General features: G+C 53.6%; 8 protein-coding genes across 8 annotated transcripts in view; 3 read left to right on the forward strand and 5 right to left on the reverse strand.

The window, feature by feature from the left end:
* BBA_01255 (Gar1 protein RNA binding region) overlaps window positions 1-260 on the forward strand; it is a gene marked incomplete at both ends in the record, with an annotated part of 1116 nt that extends 856 nt beyond the window's left edge. The window contains one exon of the mRNA XM_008596352.1: window positions 211-260. Within this exon, the coding sequence (XP_008594574.1) occupies window positions 211-260 (50 nt within the window). The remainder of the gene's footprint in view (window positions 1-210) is intronic.
* A 455-nt stretch (window positions 261-715) lies between these two features.
* On the reverse strand, window positions 716-1717 carry BBA_01256 (phosphatidylserine synthase; the record flags this gene model as incomplete). Its single annotated transcript, XM_008596353.1, has 4 exons — window positions 716-1084; window positions 1139-1335; window positions 1418-1513; window positions 1645-1717. The coding sequence occupies 4 exons, from the start codon at window positions 1715-1717 to the stop codon at window positions 716-718; spliced, it is 735 nt and encodes a 244-aa protein (XP_008594575.1).
* Window positions 1718-3313: 1596 nt separating this feature from the next.
* BBA_01257 (mosquitocidal toxin protein) lies at window positions 3314-4155 on the reverse strand (the record flags this gene model as incomplete). Its single annotated transcript, XM_008596354.1, has 2 exons — window positions 3314-3883; window positions 3958-4155. 2 exons carry the CDS (start codon window positions 4153-4155, stop codon window positions 3314-3316), a joined length of 768 nt encoding a protein of 255 aa, XP_008594576.1.
* A 1560-nt stretch (window positions 4156-5715) lies between these two features.
* On the reverse strand, window positions 5716-8249 carry BBA_01258 (metallopeptidase-like protein; the record flags this gene model as incomplete). Its single annotated transcript, XM_008596355.1, has 4 exons — window positions 5716-5812; window positions 5860-5986; window positions 6040-7768; window positions 7815-8249. The coding sequence occupies 4 exons, from the start codon at window positions 8247-8249 to the stop codon at window positions 5716-5718; spliced, it is 2388 nt and encodes a 795-aa protein (XP_008594577.1).
* A 4011-nt stretch (window positions 8250-12260) lies between these two features.
* On the forward strand, window positions 12261-13435 carry BBA_01259 (uncharacterized protein; the record flags this gene model as incomplete). Its single annotated transcript, XM_008596356.1, has 2 exons — window positions 12261-12332; window positions 12455-13435. 2 exons carry the CDS (start codon window positions 12261-12263, stop codon window positions 13433-13435), a joined length of 1053 nt encoding a protein of 350 aa, XP_008594578.1.
* Window positions 13436-15162: 1727 nt separating this feature from the next.
* On the reverse strand, window positions 15163-16974 carry BBA_01260 (uncharacterized protein; the record flags this gene model as incomplete). The annotated part of the gene is made up of 1 exon (XM_008596357.1): window positions 15163-16974. One exon carries the CDS (start codon window positions 16972-16974, stop codon window positions 15163-15165), a length of 1812 nt encoding a protein of 603 aa, XP_008594579.1.
* Window positions 16975-19299: 2325 nt separating this feature from the next.
* On the forward strand, window positions 19300-20961 carry BBA_01261 (uncharacterized protein; the record flags this gene model as incomplete). The annotated part of the gene is made up of 2 exons (XM_008596358.1): window positions 19300-19324; window positions 19409-20961. 2 exons carry the CDS (start codon window positions 19300-19302, stop codon window positions 20959-20961), a joined length of 1578 nt encoding a protein of 525 aa, XP_008594580.1.
* Window positions 20962-21417: 456 nt separating this feature from the next.
* Window positions 21418-22795, reverse strand: BBA_01262 (RNA exonuclease; the record flags this gene model as incomplete). The annotated part of the gene is made up of 3 exons (XM_008596359.1): window positions 21418-22191; window positions 22252-22532; window positions 22606-22795. The coding sequence occupies 3 exons, from the start codon at window positions 22793-22795 to the stop codon at window positions 21418-21420; spliced, it is 1245 nt and encodes a 414-aa protein (XP_008594581.1).
* Between the last annotated feature and the right edge of the window lie 1068 nt (window positions 22796-23863).

A 23863-nucleotide genomic window follows, 5' to 3' on the forward strand; every position in this document is an offset into this window, starting at 1 on the left:
GGTCGCGGTAGCTCCAGTGGTTTCAGCCGTGGTGGTGGTGGATTCAGCAGAGGCCGGTAACTGGGCAACATGAGGAGACCCTTGGGAAAGAGAGGGTTACCATTTCGAGAGCGAGAGGGATTCGCAGGATGCCATGCGGATGTACGGAGTGGCTTAGGATGGGCTCAACACGGCGTTTTACGGCTCTGTTTATTTTCTTCCTGTTATCAGTATTCACATTTCCTTATACACTTACTGTTCTGTACCTGTTGGCATTTTGATTGGACCAAAGGCCTTGGAGATCCAATGTGTCAGGCATCATGCGTTGCAAAATCAAAAAGTCAACTCATGTGTCAGACTTCGTTATATGCAAGTGACGTGGCCATCGTAACGCTGTGCAAAATCCCATTTTTGAAGGGGTATCATGTAAATAAAAAGACAGCAGGCTGAGAAGAGTGCCAGCTACTAGTTGCTTACTGTGCAGCTTGAGCGATTTTAGCAGAATCGCTCCTTTCCTAACGCAGTTCTGACAAGATGGCGTGTTTGCAATATCTCGTGTGTCTATCCACCGTGCTCGCTAATGTCTCCTTGTTTCTCCACGTTTAAGCATTCTTGAACATTGTCATCGATTCATGCCTCGGTAGCCAAAATAAAACACTAATAATGAAGCAGCCTAGCACACCGACGCTGCCTTTGCAGCATAAGCTTACTTGCCACAATCACGGGCCAGCTTCAGCTAAGGCTTAGGTATGCGGATAGTCTTGCTGGTCATGAGGCATCCATGGACGATAAAGAGCAGCACGGCAGGGTGAAATTCGAAGGGCGTGCCCGCAAAGCATACGCCCCAGGGAACATTGTCGAGGATCCAGCCGCTGCGCAGCCAGAAGGCCATGATGCCGTCGAGGGCGAGCGAAGTGGGAATCGGGGTGCCCTCAAAGTATGTGCTCTTGCCCGTCTTGTCCTTGGGCAGAACGGCAACGGTGACGTTGAAGCGCGCGAGGCGGGTGAGGCCGCAGAGAACGAAAAAGGTGAGGCCGACTGTGTCAGCGACGGACCGGAGGCCAATGGTGAATGCGACCATGGCCGGGGCGACACCAAAGGAGATCTGCAGGGACTGTCAGTAAATTTTTACATGGTAGGCAAGTAGAGGCGCGCATACGAGATCGGCCAGAGAGTCGAGCTCCTGGCCCATGAGGCTGCTCTTCTTCCTCCAGCGCGCCACCTTGCCATCAAAGGCGTCAAAGAAGAAGCCAAAGGGCAGAAAGGTGAGGGCCAGCCAGATGTTGCCGTGGGCGGCGGGGTCGGCGTCGAGGCAGTAGCGCAGGGAGGAGAAGATGGACATAACACCGCAGAAGCCTGCATTTTCCTGTTAGTATATTCGGTGTTGTCATGAGCGGTGGACCAAAAGGATGGTATTGTGGAGGGACGATGCACGTACCATTCATGAGGGTGATGAGATCGGCCAAATGCATGGCGCGGACGAGAGAAAAGTGGCCAACATCGGCGGAGAGCAGCGTCTTTTGCTTGTCCACGGCTGCAAGAAACGAAATCAGTTAACGGCTTGCCCTTCTGTGACAGCTACAGGCATCGTCGAATTTTGCTTCCCTGCACTCTTGAGCGCCAGAGATCAGAAATGGGGGAAGGTGAGGCCAAGGGTCCTCATACCGGGCTGGTTGACGAGAGACGCGTCCTTGTCGAGACCGCCGTTGGAGGCGCCGGTACTTGATCGCTTCGACATGTTGTGAAGGCGGCGCGTATTGAGGTGGGCGATGTTTTACACAGACCGAGCAGAAAACTTATTGAAACCAATGACGTTTTTTCGGCAAGAAAGAAAATTGCGCGGCGCGAAAATGCTGTCGAAAAATGGGATGCTGGTTATCGAGTCCGTGCTGCGAAGGTTGAAAGGGATGAGGCTGAAGAGAGGACGAAGAAAAAAAAAAAACGTCGACACTGGTGACATCAACGATAGTGGCGGACGACGAGGAAGGAAAAAGTTGGGGCGGCTGGGCAGCAGGCAGCAGGGAAGCGAGCAAGCTTAGAAAGTTGGTCAGGAAGCTCGAGAGTGGGCTTGGGCTGCATGTGGGTAGTGCAACAGCGCACAAGAGGCGAGGTTGGGGGGAGCTTGTCCACTGTAGCGGCAAATATGCGCTATCTTACATGGCCAGTTTTCTTGATTAATGATTATTGACTATCTTACAGCGCAACTACATGGTACGGAGTAAAGCTGTACATTGTCCTCGACAGTTGCCATATTTAGGCATTCATTCGAGCGTTGATCATTCGGCCTGGATAAACAAGGTAGTGGCGCGCGCCACAAGCTGCATTGGTGGCGTCGACGGTTGCTCTCATCGGCTACGGCTTGGGTAGCAACGCAACGCTATTGCAACAAAAACAAATAGCAAAAGAAAGAAAGGGTCTGAAAACACGTTGCCAAGACTATTTCACGAATCGAGTATCAAGTATCAAGTATCAAGTATCAAGTATCAAGTATCAAGTATCAAGTATCAAGTATCAAGTACCAAGTATCAAGTGTCAAGTGTCAAGTGTCAAGTACGAAAAGGAAAACAACCGCCAACCCGTACGAGCAGAAGATCAAATGCACAAAGCAAAGTCAATACCAACAACCATTACCTCAGCAATTCAGGCTCTGCAAGCCTCAGCTGCTCGCTCACCACTAATTTAGTCACACTACCGATTCACCAAAACACCGTTAGATTCAGCCAAACCGTCACAACAGAAGCCTGCACAAGCACATATTTTATGCACCCTACCTTCCCTTGCTGTTGAAGACGAAGGCGGTCCGTCGCGTCCACTGACGCTTTCTAGCTCGCCTTTCACTAGCCTTGAAGTGCATGCGAATATTTCATGTACTACATACAACTCAGAGACCGGCGTGATGTTAGCCTCGCTGTAGTGTACACACTTTTGTAGCGTGCTATACTCGATTGCCTAAATCGGACAGTTAGTCGTGAAGAGCTGAGACGTCTCGTCTTACACGAACAAGAGCACACAAGCAACACTTTTCACTCTCTCGCAGCTGGTCGGCCCTCGTTTTCTTCTTCTCAATTGATCTGTCGCACATCTGTCTTTCAGTTACATGCTCCTCACTCCTTTTTCAGTCAGGCCGTCTTTAATCTCTATTTTTAACTGATCATTTCTGTCTTCCATCTCACATACCGCCGTCTTTGCATGCAAAGTTCTCTCAAGTCAAACTGTTCATATATTTTCAAACTCGAAACAATCTACACTACATCCAACAATTCAATTCAAACAGCCTTCACTTCACAACCAACCACGATCCTTCATCCCCCCCTTACATCTTCCATACACCTCCTCACTCATCCTTTGCCGGATCAAACCCATGCACCCCATCCCCCGCCGCCTCCCTCAACGCCCCCTCAAACTCATCATCAAGCTTCGGTCCTACGCCTCCCTTCCACGCATCCAGCATCTTGTTCCGCAACTCCACGCTCGGCCACCGGTCCCAGCCCACCAGCGGCGCGCGGAAAAAGTTCCCCCGTGGGTTCTCCGGGTGCGCCACGTCATCGTCGTTTGCGAACCGGTAGCAATGCGTGCCCGCGCCATCCTTGTGGTACACCAGCAGCGCATGCCTGTCGCGCAGCGGAAAGTCGTTGCGCGCGTTGTCGTACTTGCCGTGGCACGACAGCGCCACCCGCACCACGTCGTTGCCCCTTGTGAAGACGACAATGTTTTCCCAGTCGTGGCGGTGGCCCCCGAGAAAGGATCCCGCTACCGCCTGGTCCTTTTCGTAATACGTCTCGTACATGATTGCACAAATCCCGTTGTTGCAGCGCTTGCGCGAGTACGAGTTGGCGTTGTCGAGCTGATGGGCATCGCGGCAGTCGCCCTGCGGCGTGCCGGTGGCGCCATGCCCAGGATTGGTCTACAAGCGCCCAAATTAGTCAATAGATCCTATACGGTATCATCCCGAAATATAATTTGAAATAAAAGACTGACCTTGCCGTCCTTGTCAATGGCAGACGTCTGGTAGCAGCCATCACTGTCAAAGTCAAGGAGCGGCTGGACGTCAATCTCAGACTGGTCCGCGCTCTCATCAAGCGCGCCGATAACGTCCCTCTTGCCGATGTTCTCAACAATAGGATTGGCGCGGGCCAGAGCCAGCATGCCAGAAAGTGCAATTAAAGTAGCTTGCATTGTTACAAGGTACGTCGGTTTTCAGCTAGATAGAAGAATGAAGAGTGCGGTAATGTGCTGCATTGTTTCTCTCTAGACGAAGCTTTACCCGCTGTATTTGTACTTTTTCACTTTCATATAGAGACTCCTCTTCTGTATCTCACCGAGATATCTCTCATCAGACTTCATTTGATCAACCTGCATGGGCGACGTGCCGGTCCCAGTCCCCCGCCAACGTGCGTGCCCATGTAAGCACTAGCCGTGGATGAGACTGGGCCGAGCTGGACGACGGGGGCCATGACATCTAATCCCTGGCCATTCTAAAGTTATGCTTGTTCTTGTCAGCAAGCGACCTCTTTGAGCAGCATCAACAAGGCCGCCTTGCTCATGAAATTCCGAACGAGATGTGGATGGGTGTGGGCGACGGTGGGCCGAGAGAACCTGCAAGGCTCTCTCTGCATGATCAAGCTCGGTCCGTCTCGGAGGCTATGCCAGGACAGCACAAGGTACAATCTCTGGTGTTGCTATTTTCCTGATATGAGAGTTGAATCAGAGGCAGCACAAACTAGGGCCCAGAGTCACATCTGCCGGTACAGTTGCCATACGGTCACACTTAGCTCATTCGAGGAAATCGATTCGGCCCTGTGTTGGTCAGATTTCAGACCAGCGATTTGTACAAAGAAAACTCCCCGGATGGGTACCATACCATTGTCTGTGGGCCGAGGCCGATCCGCACAACTCCCTGAGCATCGAGGGCCAAGCCTTCCTTCTCTAGTGTCTTTTCCTGAATAATCTCCTTGTTCATCTCCTTCTTGTTACTCTTCATCGTCGATCACTTGCTTACATGGATCCATTCTCCCTGCTTTATGTCCTGGATAGATGGTCTCATTGGCAAATCAAAGCTACGGAGCCCTTCAACTACGATACAACAAGTGTATAGAATTCTCACGACAAGAGTCATGTTCACATGAACAGCCCTGAAGCAAAGGCCCAAAGGCCACAAAAACGGAGTTCCTTCAGCTTGGGCCTCACTTTCGTCTCCAACGATCTGCAATAACCTTTCCAGTTCTCTTTAGCATGTTGGCATGGCATACGCCAACACAACTTATGACGATCGATGAGTGAGTGGCGACTGAGCCCACTTACACGACAATGGAAAAGCAAGCCACTCAGCACAAGCAACCTACAGAGGCAACAAGTTTACATTTATGGGCTACGCTTTCGTGACCAACACCTACTAGCCTTCCTCATCGCCTATCCAAGTGATACAATCTGTACCGAAATACTTGATATATTTATAGCCAGACTGGAGCGTATATTATAGTCAAATCTATGTACAGGTAAAACATGTCGCCATTTGAGCATCCGCTGCAGTCTCAAGAATCGCTGCAGCTGCAGAAAGCCGTCACCTTTGACTCTGGTTCTGTATTATGATTACTGTATGATGGACTCGCCATATTGAGCATCATGTCATCTGATTTTCAGCGTTCGATCCTTGAAAAACGCGTAGGCATGATACTCAAATCGTTTGCTGCATCTTCAATTTGAAATGCATCGTGTTTGCGGTTGCTTGTCAGTTATTCATCGCGTGACTACTGCTGAAATGCTGTCAAGCTGAGACCTGTGGGTGCCAGAGACACCACAAATTGTATATCCTCTGGGAGGCAGAATAGTGTGGCTGTCTTCTGTCAGCATCATATCTCAGGACCCTTGCAGTCAACGTACCTTGATCCGCCATACGGATTGCCAAAAACGCGAGATTTACGGCCTAGGCTAGTTAAGACTTGGAGGCCATTTATCGCCGATCCTCCCTTGATAGTGAAGCCGCTCAGGTACTCTCCTCGTCGCAAATCTGCTCATATTAGTACACTGATGCCCCATGCCTGGATCACTTGGTTTTCTTACCAAAGTCGTAGGTATCGCCTCTAATTTTTCCTGCCCTCGTGCCGAAGAGCTGAGTCTCGTCATCGTCATACACAAACTCGAGCCCGTATATCACGTCGGCATCATGGTAGACATTCATTCGTATCATGACTCTGTCAGTGATAGCCGATGCAAATAGAAGGTCCTCTGGGTCTGTATTTGGAGGCTGTGCAGTTCCGATTTGACAGCTGCGGAAGCCCTGTTTCGAGCCCTTGATCTTGACTGCCTGTGCCTTGGAGATGAATTGTTTGACATTGTCAATGTCCAGAGAGTTGCCACCGTGAGACTTTATTGAAAGTCTGATGGGGCCTTTTCGTATTGTCTCAGGTAATCTTGTTGCGATGTCTTGCTCTGAAAGAGCAATTTGCCGGTGTGTTGCGGTACTGTCCAAGGGAAATTCCATCCAAGAACGGCAAACTCGGTCACCTTCGCCATAGATCTCTACAAAAGAGATGCCAGATGAAGCAACGGCTAAAAGAGTTCCATTCTCAACAGCATAGGCCTGCACACTGGCGTCGGAGCGGGCCGGGGGGTCGCGTGGGAGTCGGAAGGCGGGATGTGCGCGGAAACGAAGACAGTCTAGCCTGTGCCATGCGCACTCGTCTCCTTGCAGAGCCAATCCTCCTTTTGACTTTGTTCTTGTCGAGTATGCCTCGCGGGTGACAAATGTGCGGCTAAAGACGACATAATCTTTCAGCATGACACCCGTTTCTTGAGATGGGCAGCCAAACAGACGGCCAATCTCATGCAAGTGTGCACCAACACCAGCATTGGCAGCTTCCCACGAGCTACCTGCCTCGCCACATTGGTACTTGGCAAGTTGTGTGTCAGTTGGAGTGCAGTCTGTAAAGGAGGGCACTACTTCCTCTAGACTCGAGGGGTAGTGTTGTAAGTATTGGGAACCTAATAGTGCAATCTTGGCTTCGTCGGGACTACTTGTGGGTGTATCCACGTCGGTTGCAAGACTGGCGTCGGGGAGGTCCCAATCGGTATCAAGCAGCATTGCGGCTACATATTGTTTCTGGCCAGGGAGTGGGTTGAAGTAAGAGCTGACAGCACCGGCTACGGCGGCTCTCATGACCTTCCTGTTGGCCGGTTCGGTGCTCGCCGATTCAGCGAGTTGCTGTAGCTCGGCGACGGTCTTGTCGCAGCGTATGACGTGGACTCTAGCTTCGGATCTCATGTTGCCAGTTTCTCGGTCACGATAGTTGGCAGAGCCCGTCATCCATTCTTCCTCGAAACGAAATGTCCTGCGTCCCATTTTGTTCCGCCACATCTGCTCGGCAGTAAATGCCTGCCATAGGTAAGCAGCCATTCTGTACTTGCGAATGGCGGTTTCAAGGCCATTGCCTTCCCTTTCAGCGCGCGTTGGCGTGGCGGGGTATGTGGCTGGTGAGTCTTTGGCGAGAACAATGGCAAGCTGCAGTGGCGGTGATCCGGTGGCGGGAATCATGTGAATAGTGAGGTGAGATGAGTGAATCGGGTTTGAGGAAGTGCTGTTGGCCAGCTTGGGAGAAGCAAAGTCAAAGCGCAGCTTATTGGGACCGGGCTGAAGGTAAGCGACAGCCTTGAAGTGAGAATCGCAAACAGGCCAGCTGATGGGTGGAATGTCATCGTCTAGTCTGCTGAGGATTATCGTGCCGTCCATGGGCGTCGTGGTGGTGGCAGAGTCCCCAATGGTGCCGTAGAGGATGATAGATTTTTGATACACCTATATATGGTGTTAGCGGCTAAAATCCCACAGAAGACAGCCCTACTCGTTCCGCTTGAGGCGCATTGATCATGCTTGCGGGGTGCAGACTGGACAAGGGTATACTTGCCCAAGAGTTTTCATTGATATTGTGAATACGCGGGGCATATTTGGAGAGGAGAATGTTGGGCTTTCCACTCAGAGCGGGGGAGCCGAGTCCGGACGGGCCGGGGACGCTTTGAGTGCTATATCTGCTCGCATTGCTTCCATTGGCAGGCAGAGTTGGGCGTGAAGACGTCTGGGTGAGCTGCTCGCCGGTGTCCTTGAGCTGGAGGTCGAGAGCAGGGTCGGAATTCTGTGCAATTGAGGGCGGGGTGACGGAGCCGCTCGAAGTGGCAGTACCATGGCTCACGGCGCCTTCACTAGATGTGTCGGTGGAAGCATCGGTACGGAAACTAGCCTTGGACCGGCGGCGAAGCTCCTTGAGGAATTTGGGGGCCATTTTGAGAGCTTGGCAGGAGTCAAGGGAGGCAGCGCAGGCGTCGAAGCCGCAGGCCGAGCCTGGCGCTGTGCCTGGAGAATTTGGGGGGGGGAGACGGGCGAGTAGGAGGGGACAAGGCGGCGGAGGAGCGATTGAGTGATTATCTAGCGAAGAGATTGGTGGAGGCCTCGGATGGGCGCTCTTTGCCAAAGGCGCGCGGCAGAAGAAGAGCGTAAGAGTAAGAGTGGACTGAAAGGAGGGTGATCTGGTGAGGCCGTTTGCTTGGCGTGGTGAAGAATTAAAAGGATGGAGTTGGTGAGAAGGATCGGGGATGGGTAAAGGAAACTGCAGTTGTGAATAGTCTTGGATAGAAGTGGTGAGACTAGAGCAAAGAGTGGAAAGGGCAGTCAGAGGCTAGAGAAAAAACAAGGTTGGCAAGTTGATTGCAGAATGGTGGTGCTGGTGCTGGTGCTGGTGCTGGTATCGTGGTGTGGGAGCAGTCATAGCAGTAGCGCAGGTGTAGCAGGAGCATTGGTGATCGACCGATGGATGATGAGTGATGAGGTACTTTGTACAAGGAATAATAAAGCGGCGGGCTAGGCGCCTGGGAGGAGATTGGGTTTGGGCCCTGAAGTGAACAATGAGAATAGTGGGATAGATCGAGTAGAGCGCAACAATGAGAGGATAGGAGGGAAAAGAGGCAATGAGCGAGTGGGAATAGGCGGAACCTATCTGGTTTTTTTGGTCCTTCCCGATCCTTGCTTGAGTTCGTGTTGTTGGTACGGTCCGCTTGGCGTGACGTGCATGAGGCGTAAGAGTACGTTACAGACTACAGGGACAGGAAGAGCTCCAGACCAGTGTCACCGCCGTACATAGATCAATGCAGTGTTGAGTGGGTAACTCATAACTAATTAGTAGTAAATAGCGTGGAACAAAAATACTAGGCTGGTTGCCAGCAAAAGCCTTTCATCTCTTGGTCTGGCAACAGTCAAAAGACAGCTGAGCATTCTGTCAAGTCTCTCTAATGTGGTGTGCTGTCCACCATCCTCATAGGCCAGAGCTCGTCTTCAACCTGCGGGAGCCCACTGTGGAGCGGAGCCGCAATCGCACGCAAACGACAGCGTCGAGCTCCAAGACCTGCTAAAAATGTATGTTCATGTCAGCTCTCTCCGGTGCCAGTGGGTTGCTTCTTTGCTTCTGTGCCTTTCACCAGCCATTGTTGCGCCTCTTTTGCCAGCCATCCAGTTGCCACCCAGTTTATTACGGAGTATAGGTAATCCGTACTGACTAAGGAATGCCTGCCCCGATGACGTTGCACACTCCAGTATGCCCGCAACCGTTATGCTCGACATTTTGTTTTCAGCATGCCAACCCACATGGGAATCCTATCCTTTGCCTCTCGTGCCTCTCTCTCCTTTCTCCCATCTTTCTCTCCTATCTCCTCCCAAGCCACAACTTATCGCCACATGCTGGTAGTTAGGCACTTGTATTCCTCCAACGCGTTCTTCTCAACATTGTCCATTCTGCACAAGCAGGGTTTGGCTAACTCGTGTACTTCGTACCGACGCATAATTTGTGGTGCTTGTATCGGATTGAACTGCGAAATTACGCACTGTCCGCTGCCACAAAACACCGCCGTTCCAGGATTTCCGATTGTCCTTAGTTAGCGTGGCCTGCGCAACTCCTTGCTGTTTACGTACATACGGCCAGCCGCTGCATCACCGATGACCACGCCATTGCCTAATTTACCCATTTGCCCAGCTTCCAACCCTCTTGATTCATCAGATTTCTGTGCCGGCGCCACTCTTGACACTCATCTTAACTCCGTAAACTAGCCATACGTGCTAGCTAGTTGGTACGAACACTTGTCGGCCATGGGGACAAAAAAAGGGCCGGTTCTGAGAACTTTTAAAATACTATTATCATAACAACAAGCTGGTCTAGTAGTCTAAAAGGAATTCTATAGACTATAACTTAGTTAATATTTATTCTTCATTTTTAATAAAATTTATTGACCCCCCATACCGCGCAGCTGTGAATGAGAACACAGCATCAATCATGAGCGAGCGGCCAGCCCCTTTGGTTCCCCCCCCCCCAAAATGGTCGGCGTATTTGCTGTTGGGCGAAATTCTCAATTCACGCCCCGTTGTGCTCTCACACCATGGCCACAATTTCTCTTCTAAGCAACTTGGCAATGAAGACGCAGGGAATCTGCTGGTAGACATCGAACATCGCAGCTTTTTCTCTGTTGCTTTTGCTCTGCCACTGGTGCACCGACCAAGCGCATCACATCGCTTGGTCACGGTCAATATCTAGATGACACAACTCATCCAACCGTCTGGCCAAGGAGCAGATTTACGCAATAAGCCTTCCTAACCGCGGCCGACAGTTTGTGAAAACTCCTATCCCGTGCGACGCACGCTCGGCCGATTGTCCCTGACTAGCTCATTCCTTAATGACGACGACTACCCTATGGTATCAACCAGCCGCTGCCTGACACTCAACCTCGAAGATACCTCCAGGCTGCAGGCTATAGCCCCTGGACTTATGCCCTCGCTCGTCATACTACTTGTCATACTATGCTGTGCCAGCTGGTGCTGCATCTGTTTTGAACTGGCGCATGTTTGATTAGCCGCCGTGTATCATGGGGAACCAGGTGCAACTTGGATAGCTCAGCAGAATGCCACTGATTGACTATGTTACTTGCTCCTGAGCTGAACATATCGACTGAGGACTACAATCGTCATGTCTAACCCCGACATACCCATGGGCCGCCATTTCGAGAAGACTTCTCACCAAGCAACAAGCTAGTGCTCAACTACATTCCTCTCCGTTACACCTGTCTCATCACTGGCCAATATGTCGACGCTCAGGCTAGCGGAGAGAGCGGCCAAAGGAGGGGGGGAGAGGAGAGACGGACCAGGAGACAAGAAAAACGAAAGAAACGGCGGAGGAACCAACGACTAGAAGTGATCAATTGCTCTTCTCGCCGCAGACTGCACCGCATCGGAATTTTGCGGTGGAGAAGCCTGAGATGGCTTCTCTCAGGATTGCTCATCATTTGCGCAAAAGCTGGAGTGCCCGGCTGCAATGCCCTGCCAGTTGCCACGCCCGCTGAGAGATAACGTTGCAGAGAAGAGCCAAGAAGATCACTACACAAGGCTCGCCTTTAGCTGCTTTGAAATCCATAGCATTTCATGTTGGCGTCAAGATGAGGCGAGGATCGGGCGGACGGGTATTTGAAGCGACGGGCGTAAGAAATGTTACCGTGACCTCATGCTGGTTGCTGTGCTGACTTGCTGCGCTGGTGCCGCGCATACCTGACCTAGGCGGGCAGGCCCGGTAGAGGTCTGGGCTGACGACGCCCCTGTAAGGAAGAAAGTAGGCACAAGTTGCGACAAAGAGTACCTAGGCTGAGGCCGAGGCCCGTGTACAATGTTGCTACCCAAGGACCAAGGTGTCACCAAGCCTCACAGTAGATTGTGCCTTGCATGACGTCCTGGAACAGCGGGCAAGGGGAACAGAGAGCAGAGAAGAGCAAGTTGGATCTTTACACGGTTGTGTGACCAATCAGACGGGTACAGATGATGGTGGAACTGGACTCGGATAGTTGGTCTTTGGTGAACAAGTTAGATTGAAAACTAAATTTGAAGATTAAATTTGAAAATTAAATTGACAAGAGTGTCCTTGGTCTGTCTGTCGCCGGGCCAGGTGCTGTGGCAGGCGCCCGTTTCACAGACCAATCCGCCGCTGGCTGACTGGAATCCACCAGTACCTACCTACCTACCTTACGAATAGCCCGCTTGCCAGCCAACCCGCCCTCTGCTCGCTGCAGTAATAAAGGCAACCACTTATCTTCTCCTCTTCGCCAGTTTCTCCCTGGCGGTGCTGAATGCACCACTTTTGCACTTGACTTCCCTTCACTCCCGCCAGACAGACCACTTCCAAATCCATCCTCCCAACATCGCCAGCGGCTGCCCAATTTACCTGCATAGTTTTTAAGCATTGGCTTTCATTCTCGCACATCTTATCATGTCGTCCCCCTGGAAAAAGCAACCCGAGGAAGTCGTCGACTCCGTCCTAAAACGGGCCGAAGTGAGCAAGGTCAGTGAAGGGATGCACGATGCAATTTTCCAGCCGAGCGAGTTGCGCAAAACGTTCACACACAACAGTGCCAACAACCTCAAATTTGCTCACGCTAACACAAAATTATCTCTCCTCTCTAGATTGCTCGCCGTCTGCAAAATCGTCTCGCTCTCGCCCAGTTCAAGACCAAGCATGGCTGGGAAGATTTGACACTCGACTCCATCGAGCCCAAAATGGAGCAAGAAATTCGTCGCAGAAAGCTCTACGACGGCGATGTCCTTTCCGACTCCTCCTCCAGCACCTCCGACCTCCCATATCCGAACAAAGCACTCATGAGCTCGCCTCTCAAAGCACCCATCTTTTCCGACGCCATTGGTTCCAGCAATGGAAGCTCGGGCCACCGAAAGCGCACATACATCGCCTCCTTTGACAATGTCTCGTCTAGCCCCAGCAAACGCTTCCGTACCTCGCCTACGCTTCACAAGTCTTTCCAGAGCTACAGCTCCTGGAAAGACACCCACCAGCTGACACAATCGTCACCCATCAAGCCCCGCCGCCAGCAGCACTTTACCACGTCCGCCGGCCCTGATGTATCCTTTTTCCGCCAGCGCCGCCTGCCCAATGAGCTTACTTCGCCCAATTTTGCTGCCCCTTCCGACGACGATGAGGACCTCTTGCCCGCACATTCGTTCAATCTCAGCACTTTGAGGTCGTCGCCGCCGCGCACCCCGCCTATGCAGACGCGTTCTCTCAACAAGCGCAAAGGAAATGGCAGCCCTGTGGCTAGCGGCAAGACTGGCGAAGAGGGCGCCGACCTGCTTCTCTACCTCGCCGCTTCTCCTTCTCCAGCCGTCAAGGCCAACCGCGGACGCATGGAGCGCTTGACTACCCCGCCCCCCAAGAACAGCAAGCTTGATTTGCCATCGTCCATGATGATGACACCTGGCGGCGGCAACCTCTTCCCCAATACACCCGGTCAAGGTTTCGACTTTGCCGATTTCGTCAACATTACGCCCAGCCCGGCGCAGAAGCAATGGAGAACCCCTGGCCCCACGAGCACGACCCGCACGCCAATGAGCATTGCCAGGAGGCGGCTAACGTTTGATGACCCCATTGCCTGATGGCGTTGCATGCCCACGCTCACTATCACTGCTATTTCTCTTACTTGTACATGATACCACGACCGTACAAAGTGCTCCTACGCATTTGCATGTTTTTTTCTCCATTTTCTGTTTTGTCAATAGTTGGACCGTTTCCAGCATTTGCCGTCAACCGGGTTTCACAAAGTCTGCGCCGATGATTCGCCAGCTGGGTTGGTATATTTCATATTCTTATGGGAGGGGCCCGATTGGGAGCCTCATGATATTCCAAGGTCTGGGATAGGCGCATGAGGGATGCGCCAATGTATAATTTTTGTTTTATTCTACAGCTTAGGGTTCTTTTGTGACGCTTGGTGAAGCATCTGGAGTTGCATTTTTAGATGACTGGGGCAGTCAGAAGAGGTGTTCTATCTTGCCATTGTATGTGTTTGTACACCAGATTAAATTCAATGCGGAATTTAGGGTAGTAATTGTACTCGTCTGTATGTGTCCTATGTGAGTAAACTTACTTTGCTCCCATGATTCATCAAGTGTTCTCTCAGGACGTCCCCCTTGGCTCGTTGGGGACGCTAAGAGTTGTCAAAAGTGCTGCCCCGCAAAGGCAGCTTCCGCAGGCGCTTGATGCCCCAGTAACAAGGGATAGGGAGACAAAAATAGAAAGGGCTGAGGATCTAGAATTGGTGGTTTCTTACGGGATAATTCAACTGGTTATTTACAAGAGATGTGATCTTTATGCGCTTCAGCGGGCATATCTTGCTGAAGATCTATTGACTTTGAAAAGTTAGTGCTGGCAGCGCGTGCTTCAAACACGTCACGGCGCGTCAAGCGTACTGGTTTCGCGTGCGCACCGCGTTGCGACGTGTCTCATTGGATGGATGTGAGGTGTGGTGGAGATTCGGTAGTGGCCTGAGCTAATACTGTAGTGGTGATGTCATTGGTTAAGCACATCATGCAAGCACTTGAAGAGCTATAGAATCTCGACTTTTCTTCTGCCCAGTGAACATCAAGCTGCCTATTAGCCTTGTGAGAGGTGGGTGAAATGAGTTTTACGACAATACAGGGGCGGGTTTGACGGGTGATGAAGAAACGGTGTGATGAGACGACGACGACGACGACGCCGAATGTTGTGCCGGCATGAGCGCACTGCGGGTTGATTGTCACGACAACCGAGGCCTTTTAACTAGTGGATGTATCCGTTTTGGGCTGCCTGTTTATAAAGAAGCCTGTAATTGCCCGGATCCTGTCTCACGTCATGTGATCCCTGCCACATCCTTTACACTCCACCGAGGCGCAAACCGCATCTTACATGTAATACTTGTAAACCGTATTTCACGTGTACTTGTGAACCACTTTTATGATTCTATAATTTGTAGACTGTACTCCGTACATTGTAAACTAATCATTTAGGGATTCCCTCCCAGACCAAACAAGAAGCTGAACAAGATTGGATTCGAATTTCTTATGCCACAAATACAGGCTGAAATGATTGAAGCGGTGACGATGGGGTATTATAAGAGACTGAATAAATAGTAGGTTCGTAATATGCCAGTTGCCACGCCAATTGCCACGCCGGGCCGTCATGATGGTATAAAGATGGTATAAAAAAGAGAGGAAATGGCCCGCCTTTGCATCTTCCAAGAAGAATGCCCCCAGGACAATGAAGAAACGAATGACTTCGGTCAAAAAAGGTGAAAGAAGAAAAAAGGAAACACAACCACTTCTCATTAAAAAGCAGCGACCACCAATTTTTACATGGCTTGCCCCACGAAACCACCGCCCTCAAACCCCCTCGCGTTTTGTTGCGGCAGCGTCGGGCTGTCCGACGCCCCTGGCCTGTTGCCCACTGCCATCGGCTCCGCGCCCCATGCACTGCTCACGCCGCTTGTGTACCGGGAGCTCGGCGCGCCGCCACCCCAACCGCCACTGTACACAGAGCTCGCGCGGATATGCCCAGACGACTGGCCTAGCATCTGCCTATCGAGCTCCAGATCAAACGGGTCGGAGCGGAACTTGTTACGGCGGTCCTGAAAGGGGTCGTTGGTCAGGGAGGAAGTGCGTCGTGTGGCGGCAACAGCGGCGCGCTGGCCGTTGAGGGAGTGCGCGCGGGATCGCCGCTCGGCGGCGACGGACGAGTACGATGCGTCCGAGGGGTGGCTGCTGTGCAGGCTCGGCGCGGGCTGTTTGAGGATGCCGCGCAGACGCTGCTGCTGCGAGACAGCCTGTTGGGCCTGTGTGGAGTGGGCGTCGGAGAAGGGGTCATCGGTAGCCGCGGGGGCGACTTGCCGCATGGGCTGGTCACCGTTGATGCGCGGGGGCGGCCCGTGGGATGCCCACCATCCTTGCAGCGGGTTCCTGATCCGCATCGAGGCTTGCCGACCAGCGACGAACGGCCCCGTGATGGCGCATGGCGGCTGGTGATGGGAACTGGCGGCGGCGGCGGCGGCGGTGGCGGCGAGCGGGGTGTGCGGCCGCCCGAGGTCTTTGCGGTTACGCGCCCGCCGCCTCCACAACCACACCAACAGTGCGAGGATAGCGAGAGCAGCCGCGCCGCCGACTGCGCCGCCAATGATGACACCCATAGACGGACCGCCGCCGTCACCGTCGTTTTGCAGCTGCAAGTCGTTGGAGGGCGTGGGCGCAGCAGCAACGCCTCCGCCAGGAATGCCTACGACGCCCTTGTTGGTCGTAGGCGCGGCTGCATCGCTGGAATGCGTGACCCTGAGGCTGCTGGTCGACGTCGCCGGGTTGGCGGTGCTGGAGGGGATACTGGGCGTGTTTGTGTCCGTCGGAAGGGTGTCCGGCATCACGGCGAGGCCGTCGGCCGTGCTGAGTATCTGGGCCGGGAGCGACGTGGAGCTTGATGGCACGCCGGCAGCAGGTGGCGGGCTCATGTCTTGGTCTTTCTCAGCGGTGGTGGCGGGCTCGCTTGCAGAAGACGCGCTGGAGGGGGCGGGCGCGGCAGTGGTGGTGGATGGTGCTGCGGCGAGGTCGAGGGGCGGCGACGAGCTCGGCAGTTCGGCGGCGGCGGAATCAGGGCCTCGTATCGAGGCTGAGGACGAAGGCTTGCTGGAGACGGCGGCCGTGGTTGAAGCTGCGGTGGTGGTGGTGGGCAATGATGAATCCGCTGCTGTGGGTGCGGCTGCGTCTAGCGTGTTTGTCTCTTTGACAAATGGCGTGGAAGAAGAGGATGCGGCAGCGGGGGATATCGTGGTATGCGCGGAATAGTGCGATGCAGAATGAGACGACGGCAACGAAAACTCGATAGGCAGAGACGGCGTGCTGGAGGAATGACTCAAGGCCGGACTATCTGCTGTCGGGGAGACGCTGGCCGAGCCCGAGTGTGAGAGGGACGGGCTGGTCATCTTGGAGGTGTCAGCGTATCCTTCCTTAATTTGGATCGTGCTCGTCGCGGTGCCGTTAGTTCGGCGAGCCGACGGTGCGATGGCGCAGCCGCTTACAGGAGGAGAAGGAGGAGGAGGAGGAGGAGGAGGAGGTCGTGGAGGCCCGACGCATGGTGCCGATTGCGTGTCGTTTTGCCGCGGCCGCACGTCGCTGGCCATGTTGTGATGGTTTGTGCTTATCCCCCTCCGAATGTGCATCAGTGATGATGGTGTGTTTCCCACTCGTGTTGGTTCAGGCCCGGACTGGGCCAGTGGTGAGTGTCATTCAAGTGAAGCAAGACAAGCTGATGAGTGTATCCCGTGTGAAAGTAGAGCGAGCCAGCCAAATAGAACTCTGGCTGAGTTGAAGACTCAACAAAGCAAAAAAAGATGAATAATTTAAGATACACGAAAAAAGAGGAAAAGGTGAATGAGGAGAAGAGGAGGTATGTCGTGGAATCACTTGGCGAAATCTGAATCTTAGTCTGCCCGCGCTGACACACAACTATGCAGTGTTGGCATCCTCGGCGTCGGTGAAATCAAGCGGGTGTTTGACAAGCTGCCAGAGCCGCACTTCTTGGAACAATGGAAAAGAAGGGGAATAGCCGAACTAAGGCAGCAAGAAGTGAAGAAGCAAAGGAATCAAGAGAAACGACAAACGAGCGACGTCGAGGGCTGCGGAGAGACGAGACGGGGCGAGACGACGACGCCTTTTTTTGGAGGGAGGGGGGCCCGGGTCCCCGGCTGGTTCTGCAACACTTGTGAAGCACGCCGCATCCCGGCCCCGTGCGGCGGAGGGTTGAATTTGTGGGCTGCGTCAAAAAGTTTGCCCTGTATTGGACGCGAGGGTTCTTTATACATTTACTTATTTGTTCATACATTGGATGTGGTTGTTTTGGAAGTGATGTTCTGCCGTCGTCGTATGGTTGGTGAAACAAGAGTGCGAGGGAAGCTCGGGTCGGCATTCTGTTGCGGTAAGAGATGCGCAAGAGAGAAGCTGGATACTGCGACAACGGAGTAGCTGAGATGTGAGCCGGTTGAAGATATGGAAAATTGCAGCGTCATTTGTTGTCGTCTGCATTGGATTGATGATGTTGCGCAGCATCAACACTTTAGATCATGATGCTATTCATATTCTCGTGTCTAGAATCAGGAGAGAAGAACGCAATTAATTTACACTCGAGATCAAGAAACACAATCAAAGGAAGCAATCTCTTCTGGCAGGGCTTGGCAAGTGCGTTTACAAAGTCTTTGTACGTGCAACCCGACACGACAGAGTGTTTCACGCACAACGGCTACCTACCTTATGCCTCTACACACACCTTTGGAAACGTCGAGCGCCAGAGGGCGGGCATAAGACGGACAGCGACAGGTAGGTAGGTACGCACAGGTGGGGTACCTGAATAAGTACCTAGGAACGAGGTGAAGTTCCACAGCGATTCATATCTAGATTGAATCGATGTAGACAGCTCTGTTTACATTTATACATCTATTACCAACCCATTTTCACAGCTTTCGAGCTGTTCAGTTTCTTGCCTCTTGCCTCATTCCTCATGCGTCCTCTAGAAACAGTCGTCGCCACCTACTGGATAAAACTGGTGTGGGCCCCTGAAACCGCCCCTGCTGAGACTCCACCACGACCCCTGTAGCCACCCGCTGCCAGCCACTCACAACTTCACAAGCCTCACCACCATTGTATCAACAGTATTGCCCAACTGTCCCCTTGTCAGGCCGTGTCACGCAAAGCATCACGCTGGGTTGATTGTTGACTCTGGCTTTGTTGCGCGTCCATCGCGGGGCCGTCGTGTGAACAGTGAGGCGGACCAGCCTCATTCAAATATTGCTCACCTATTCTTATCAACCAATGATTATCTTTCCGTCTCCGTACCACGACTTCCGATTGATGCCCTGCGCAGGACACCAGCCCACTCTATCTGCACCATCCAGGAGGCGGCTCTGTGCCGTCCGCCTTGCCCACGCGACACCGTAGCTGCTTGGCTGCTGCCTCGCATGTCTCGAGACAACTTCGCCTGCCCATTCTCTTCCCCAAAACAGACCCTTCATCCCGAGCCAGCTTGACTCGGTCACATTTTCCTGCCTCTGACCAAACACCAAGCCAATCGTGGCTCTCGACCGCATTGTCCGTTGCTCTAGTTCGGCCTTGGCTTCCGCCGCCGTTTCGACATCAGGCACATTGGCTCGCGCTTCCAATCACAGCACCCCCCTCCCTCTCGTGGCCACACATGCAACAGTCTGTACCGCCAGATTCGCAATCCGTCACTTGCGCCGCTGCGTCCGATAACCAGCTCAGAACTGTCTTGCTGGCCCTGGCGCACCACATTCCTCGGATACCCGCCCCCACCGCCGCCTGAAAACACGAGCGCTTGCTCGGATCCCGGCCGCGCTCTGGACGGTGCCGCCAATCACGTCTCCGGCGTGCTCCACGGCCTGTAGCTTGCTTGCCACAGAAAGTCATCTCGTATCGCTAGCACACCGAGGCCCATCATGTTTGGCGGCATCTCAGCCCTTGGTGAGCTTCACTTCCCATCCACGTCTTGCCCATGCTCATCCCGTGCATTTTCTCAACTTGCGCTAACACCGTCGTCATGCACAGTAAATGCGCAGCGGACTCTTGATAGAAGAGAGCGAGACCCTGCTAACATTCCTCCCCCAACCCCGATCGCCTTTCCCCGCTACCAGCCCTTTACCCAGGATGGTGCTCCCGTCGAGCCCTCAGACTCTCTGTCGGCCCTGCTCTCCACCACCGGCAGACGGCCGGCGAAACTAGCGTCCGTTGCCCTCTCGGCCATTGGACTTGATCTTCAAGTCGATGTGGATGTGCAGCAACTGATTCCCGACCCGTCAATGATACCAGACTTTGCCACTTGGGAACAAATGACGCTGGAACAGTCCCACGATGCTCATCAATCCACCTTGCGACCTTTGAGTAATGGTAAACTTTCACCCGGCTGTCGTGCCTACCTTGAACGAAGGGATCAGCTCTCTACCCCGAATGAAGAGGCCTTTCGCACCATCAGGCGCATCTCACCACCAAAGGGCCAGCAGGCCGCGCGACTCGGCCATGCATATGACTTCTTTGGTCGTCTGGAACAACTGACACCATATTGGGATGACCCCACCAAAGCTGTCAGTCTTCCACCGTCTCCAGAGATCAATGCTCATGACGACGTGCCCTCTGAGCCGCCCTCGACCACAGCAGCTCCTGGGGCCGATGCGGCGGCCGGGCGCACACAAGCCGGCCACGAGATGCCTGCCCCTCTCCGCCATTTGCTTGTCGCCAGCTTTGTCAAAATGATATCTTACGAGTTTGGATGCGGCGCCAGTCCCTCTAGAACAGAGCCTCGTTTGCATCTTCAATCCCCCCGCGACAGTCGGGCCTCGCCGCGCAAGTCGTACTGCCCATCCCGCTGCCAGTTTATTTTCCAGAATCCACAATCGCGAGAGGCATCCCGCAATGGCATATTGTACGGCCCCGTTGCCGCCATCTGCTGCCGTCCAGATATTAGTTTTACCAAGCCGAGTATTGAATTAGCGCAGTCCATGGACCTGGCAAGGGAGGTCATTGCCGCCTTGATAACCGCCCAACACCGTGCTCGCCAGGGCAAAAAAGAGAAGCGGTTTGGCCTGGGAGAATGGTGGACAACCAAGCAGCGTTGGGGAGGCGGCCGCGGCGGTCCCATTGGCCGTGAAGTCCAGGGCGACGACATTTCCGGAGACAAGGACTTGCCGCCAGATGCAGGGGAAGACGCTCCAGTGCCGGCACCGCCAACCAAGAAGATGCGAAGGAACATGGCCATGTATGACAATTACCGCATGATTCGTCTCCCTGCCGCGTGCTGGGACCAGAGAGTCAAATACATGCCCATCGGAAAGCAAACAGGCACAACATACGATGACGTATTCGTCGTGAGTAGTCTGTTTCACCATGTTTCTTTCCTTCGCCTGCGCGTGCCTCTGCGTCTGCTCGAAGTCCTTGACGGAGAGCCGGAGCCGGACACGACTCAGCGAAGTTGGGGCAAGGTGCAGGCCTGGCGCACGCCGTGGTATGATTTTTTTGAGGCCAAGGACAGGGTCAAGGCGATGCAGCTGGTCTGGAGCATGATGGCCTACCAGATGCGGGGAGACACTGGCGCAGCTCAAGCGTGAGATTTTAGAGGTACTTGCGCATGGTTCTCGATGGATTCGACATATTTTATTCAGCAACACAGTATACGGAGCATATGCCTGGGGCAACAAACATACGAATCAGCATCTTGATTCATCCATACTGTCATTGTTCATACCTTCTTTGGGCTTTGAGGTTATCAATAGCAACTATCATTATGCATCCCTTTTGGAAAGCGAGAAAAGCACAGATTCTGGTTATTCATAGAGCCAATTGGCATAAGCGCTAATGTAGAAACAACAGTACATTCACTACCAGCAATTGTCTTGTAGCCCGTCGTGAAGACTGAGAGCAAGACCAGAAACACAGAAATTGCTCATTATCCATACTTAATCGTAAGCGCATGCTCGACAGAGCCTTAAATCATGCTCGACGGAGCATTTATGCAATATGCGCTTCTCGTCTTCACATAAAGGACAAACATCCAGACCAAGTCCTCAAGAGAAGATGGGAGGCTCGGGCTTGTTGATCATGTGCCACAGGCAAAGATCCCGCGTCGCGAGCGCATCCTCCAGACTGTCGTGACCCTGCGCCTGGTTCTGAATCTCGCGCTTCAGCCGCTCCTTTGCCAGAGCCTTGAGCGAAAGCCCGGGATACTTGGCCTTGTCTAGGTTGACCACCACCTGCTGCTGCTGCTGCTGCTGCTGTTCCCCCTCCTCTCCCTCCTCCCCGCACTCTTCGTTTTTGCTCTGCGGCCGCTCCTGGATGCGCATCTCCAGCAACAGCGTGTCCACCACCAGCGGATGAATCCAGCGCAGCGCGTTGAGGTCCGAGTTGGCCGAGTGCCCGACGACGACCGTGTTCGGGCCGACGAACCGCCAGAGGGCTTCCCGGGCGGCGGTACGCCCCGCAAGCGTACGCCTGGCCCGCCGCGCCGCGTCCATAGCCCGCCGCGACACGCCCGAGAAGCGCGTGTTGTAGTGCGCCATGCGAACGTCGGGCCACACAAGGCTGTCAACGAGCACGCGCCGCGTGAAGAGGTCAACGGCGGACACGCGGATGAGCTCCGACTCGCCAGACGCGGCCGTCCCCATCTCGCAGTCGAGCGCCACGGCGGCGACGTGGTCCTGCGAGGAAGTGGGAGAGGCGGGCGGCGTGGAAAAGTAGGCCCAATTGCGCTCGAGCTCGTCGCGGCGGTAGACGCGCGTGGTATGGGATTGCTCAGCGGCGCATGGCGCGCCGGTGATACTGCGGCCGCAGCAGGTCCATAGCTACAGATGCACCTCGTGTTAGTATGAGATGTGATGAGGAGAGAGACGGGGAAGACTGACCCTGGACTGGATTCGGCCGGGATGATATTTGCAATCCATCGGTGGACCACGGTTCTTGCCGTCTGGGGGTTCCAGCTTCATGTCACGCATCATGCCGGCCATGTCGGCAACCGCGGGGCCAGCCTGCGTTGACATGGACCTCATGTGCGCCGGCACGCTCGCCTGTCCCGGCCCTCTGCCCGGACGCGGGTAGGCATCGGCGGAAATTTGCTGCGCTACGCCCGGGGAAACCTTGACGCTCTCCGCCCTCGACTTGTGCCGCTCGCGGCCTTTACGAATGACTTGATTATTATTCTGCTTAGCGATCCTATTCGGTTCCGTCTTGGGGGAAAGGAGGGGGACGAAGTGGCGTACCTTTGGTACATCGCTCGCATCGCTTCTTCTTGTCGAGGTCGGACTGGCCGAGCTGCCAGAGGACGTAGCCGGCCTTTTGCAGCCGAGGATGCGAGTGCGTCAAGGCCAAGAGACTCTCGACATTCTCCTCGGTCGCGAGGATGGGTCCAAAGTCGGCTTCTGTCGGTGGCTCCTGGGACAGTGTCGCCATCTTTGCAGAACTCGAGCAGAACCGGATGTGAAACTTCGAGAAAAAAAAAGACGCGCTTCTTGGAGCGTTTGTGATGGATATGGCCTCTTGGACTAAATGAAGGAAGCGAGCGGAAGAATAAAAGCTTGAGGAGCACTACCAACGACAGCCCGGGCGCCGAAAACGCCTGTGAAAATGAAACGATCACTCTGTCTGATGAATAAGAGGAGCGTACGAGAGAAACAAGTAGACGAGCCTAATTCACGGTGATTGTTTGAGGCCCAATTCACGCCGCATGTGAATGGAGCTGGGCAGCCGCCGCTGTCAGATTCAGTCTTTCCCGCAGTCAGCTTTTCCGCCCCGCTACGTACGTAGGTATAGGTACGGGCTGGCTGTATGCAGACAAACGCGACGCAGTTGAAACAAACGAAGGTTTACCAAAAGGCTAAGCGGAAGAAATGTGTCGGCGAATAAATCCAATGTTTGCACAAGAGGAAGTATGTTGTCACACTTGCGGAACTTTTTCTGGCACTGACTGCATCGAGTCGGACGAGCTGGTTTGACCATTGAGAGTGGCATTGGTAGGCAACTGCCTACTCGAATCGCCAGCGGTTGCACGACAAACAAAGACGATGAGCAATTGAACACATTCCCCAATCACTTTACATGAACGAGTAGACATTGATGCAACGACTGCTGTGGCGTTGAGCTGCAATGGGGCACGGCAATAACAGGAAACAAGAATGCCTAGGGCAAACGCTCTCATTCGTGCATCGCAAACTAGACGACAAAGATGGGCCTAAGAGGCCTCTTCTCCGGTGACGCGTTTGCGCCTCGACCAGATCCTTGGGCTGCGTCGCTTTGGCTTTCGCATTCGGACTTGAGACCCATCGTCATTCGCAAATCAAGGCCCTACATGCCCCCTGCAAGGCCGAACAGCGCCCTGGCAGGGCAGGGTTTGCATATGGCAAAGTCTGATGACTTGGGTATGCAAGGCTGCGTGAAGCCCGGCAATTGCCAGCAATTGGCAGGGGTAGATTGCGTAGAGGGCTACGATGCGAACCATCTGGCGTTGATTTTGTGGTGGCC

Source organism: Beauveria bassiana (genome assembly GCF_000280675.1).
Source record: "Beauveria bassiana ARSEF 2860 unplaced genomic scaffold BBA_S00003, whole genome shotgun sequence".
Lineage (NCBI taxonomy): Eukaryota > Fungi > Ascomycota > Sordariomycetes > Hypocreales > Cordycipitaceae > Beauveria > Beauveria bassiana.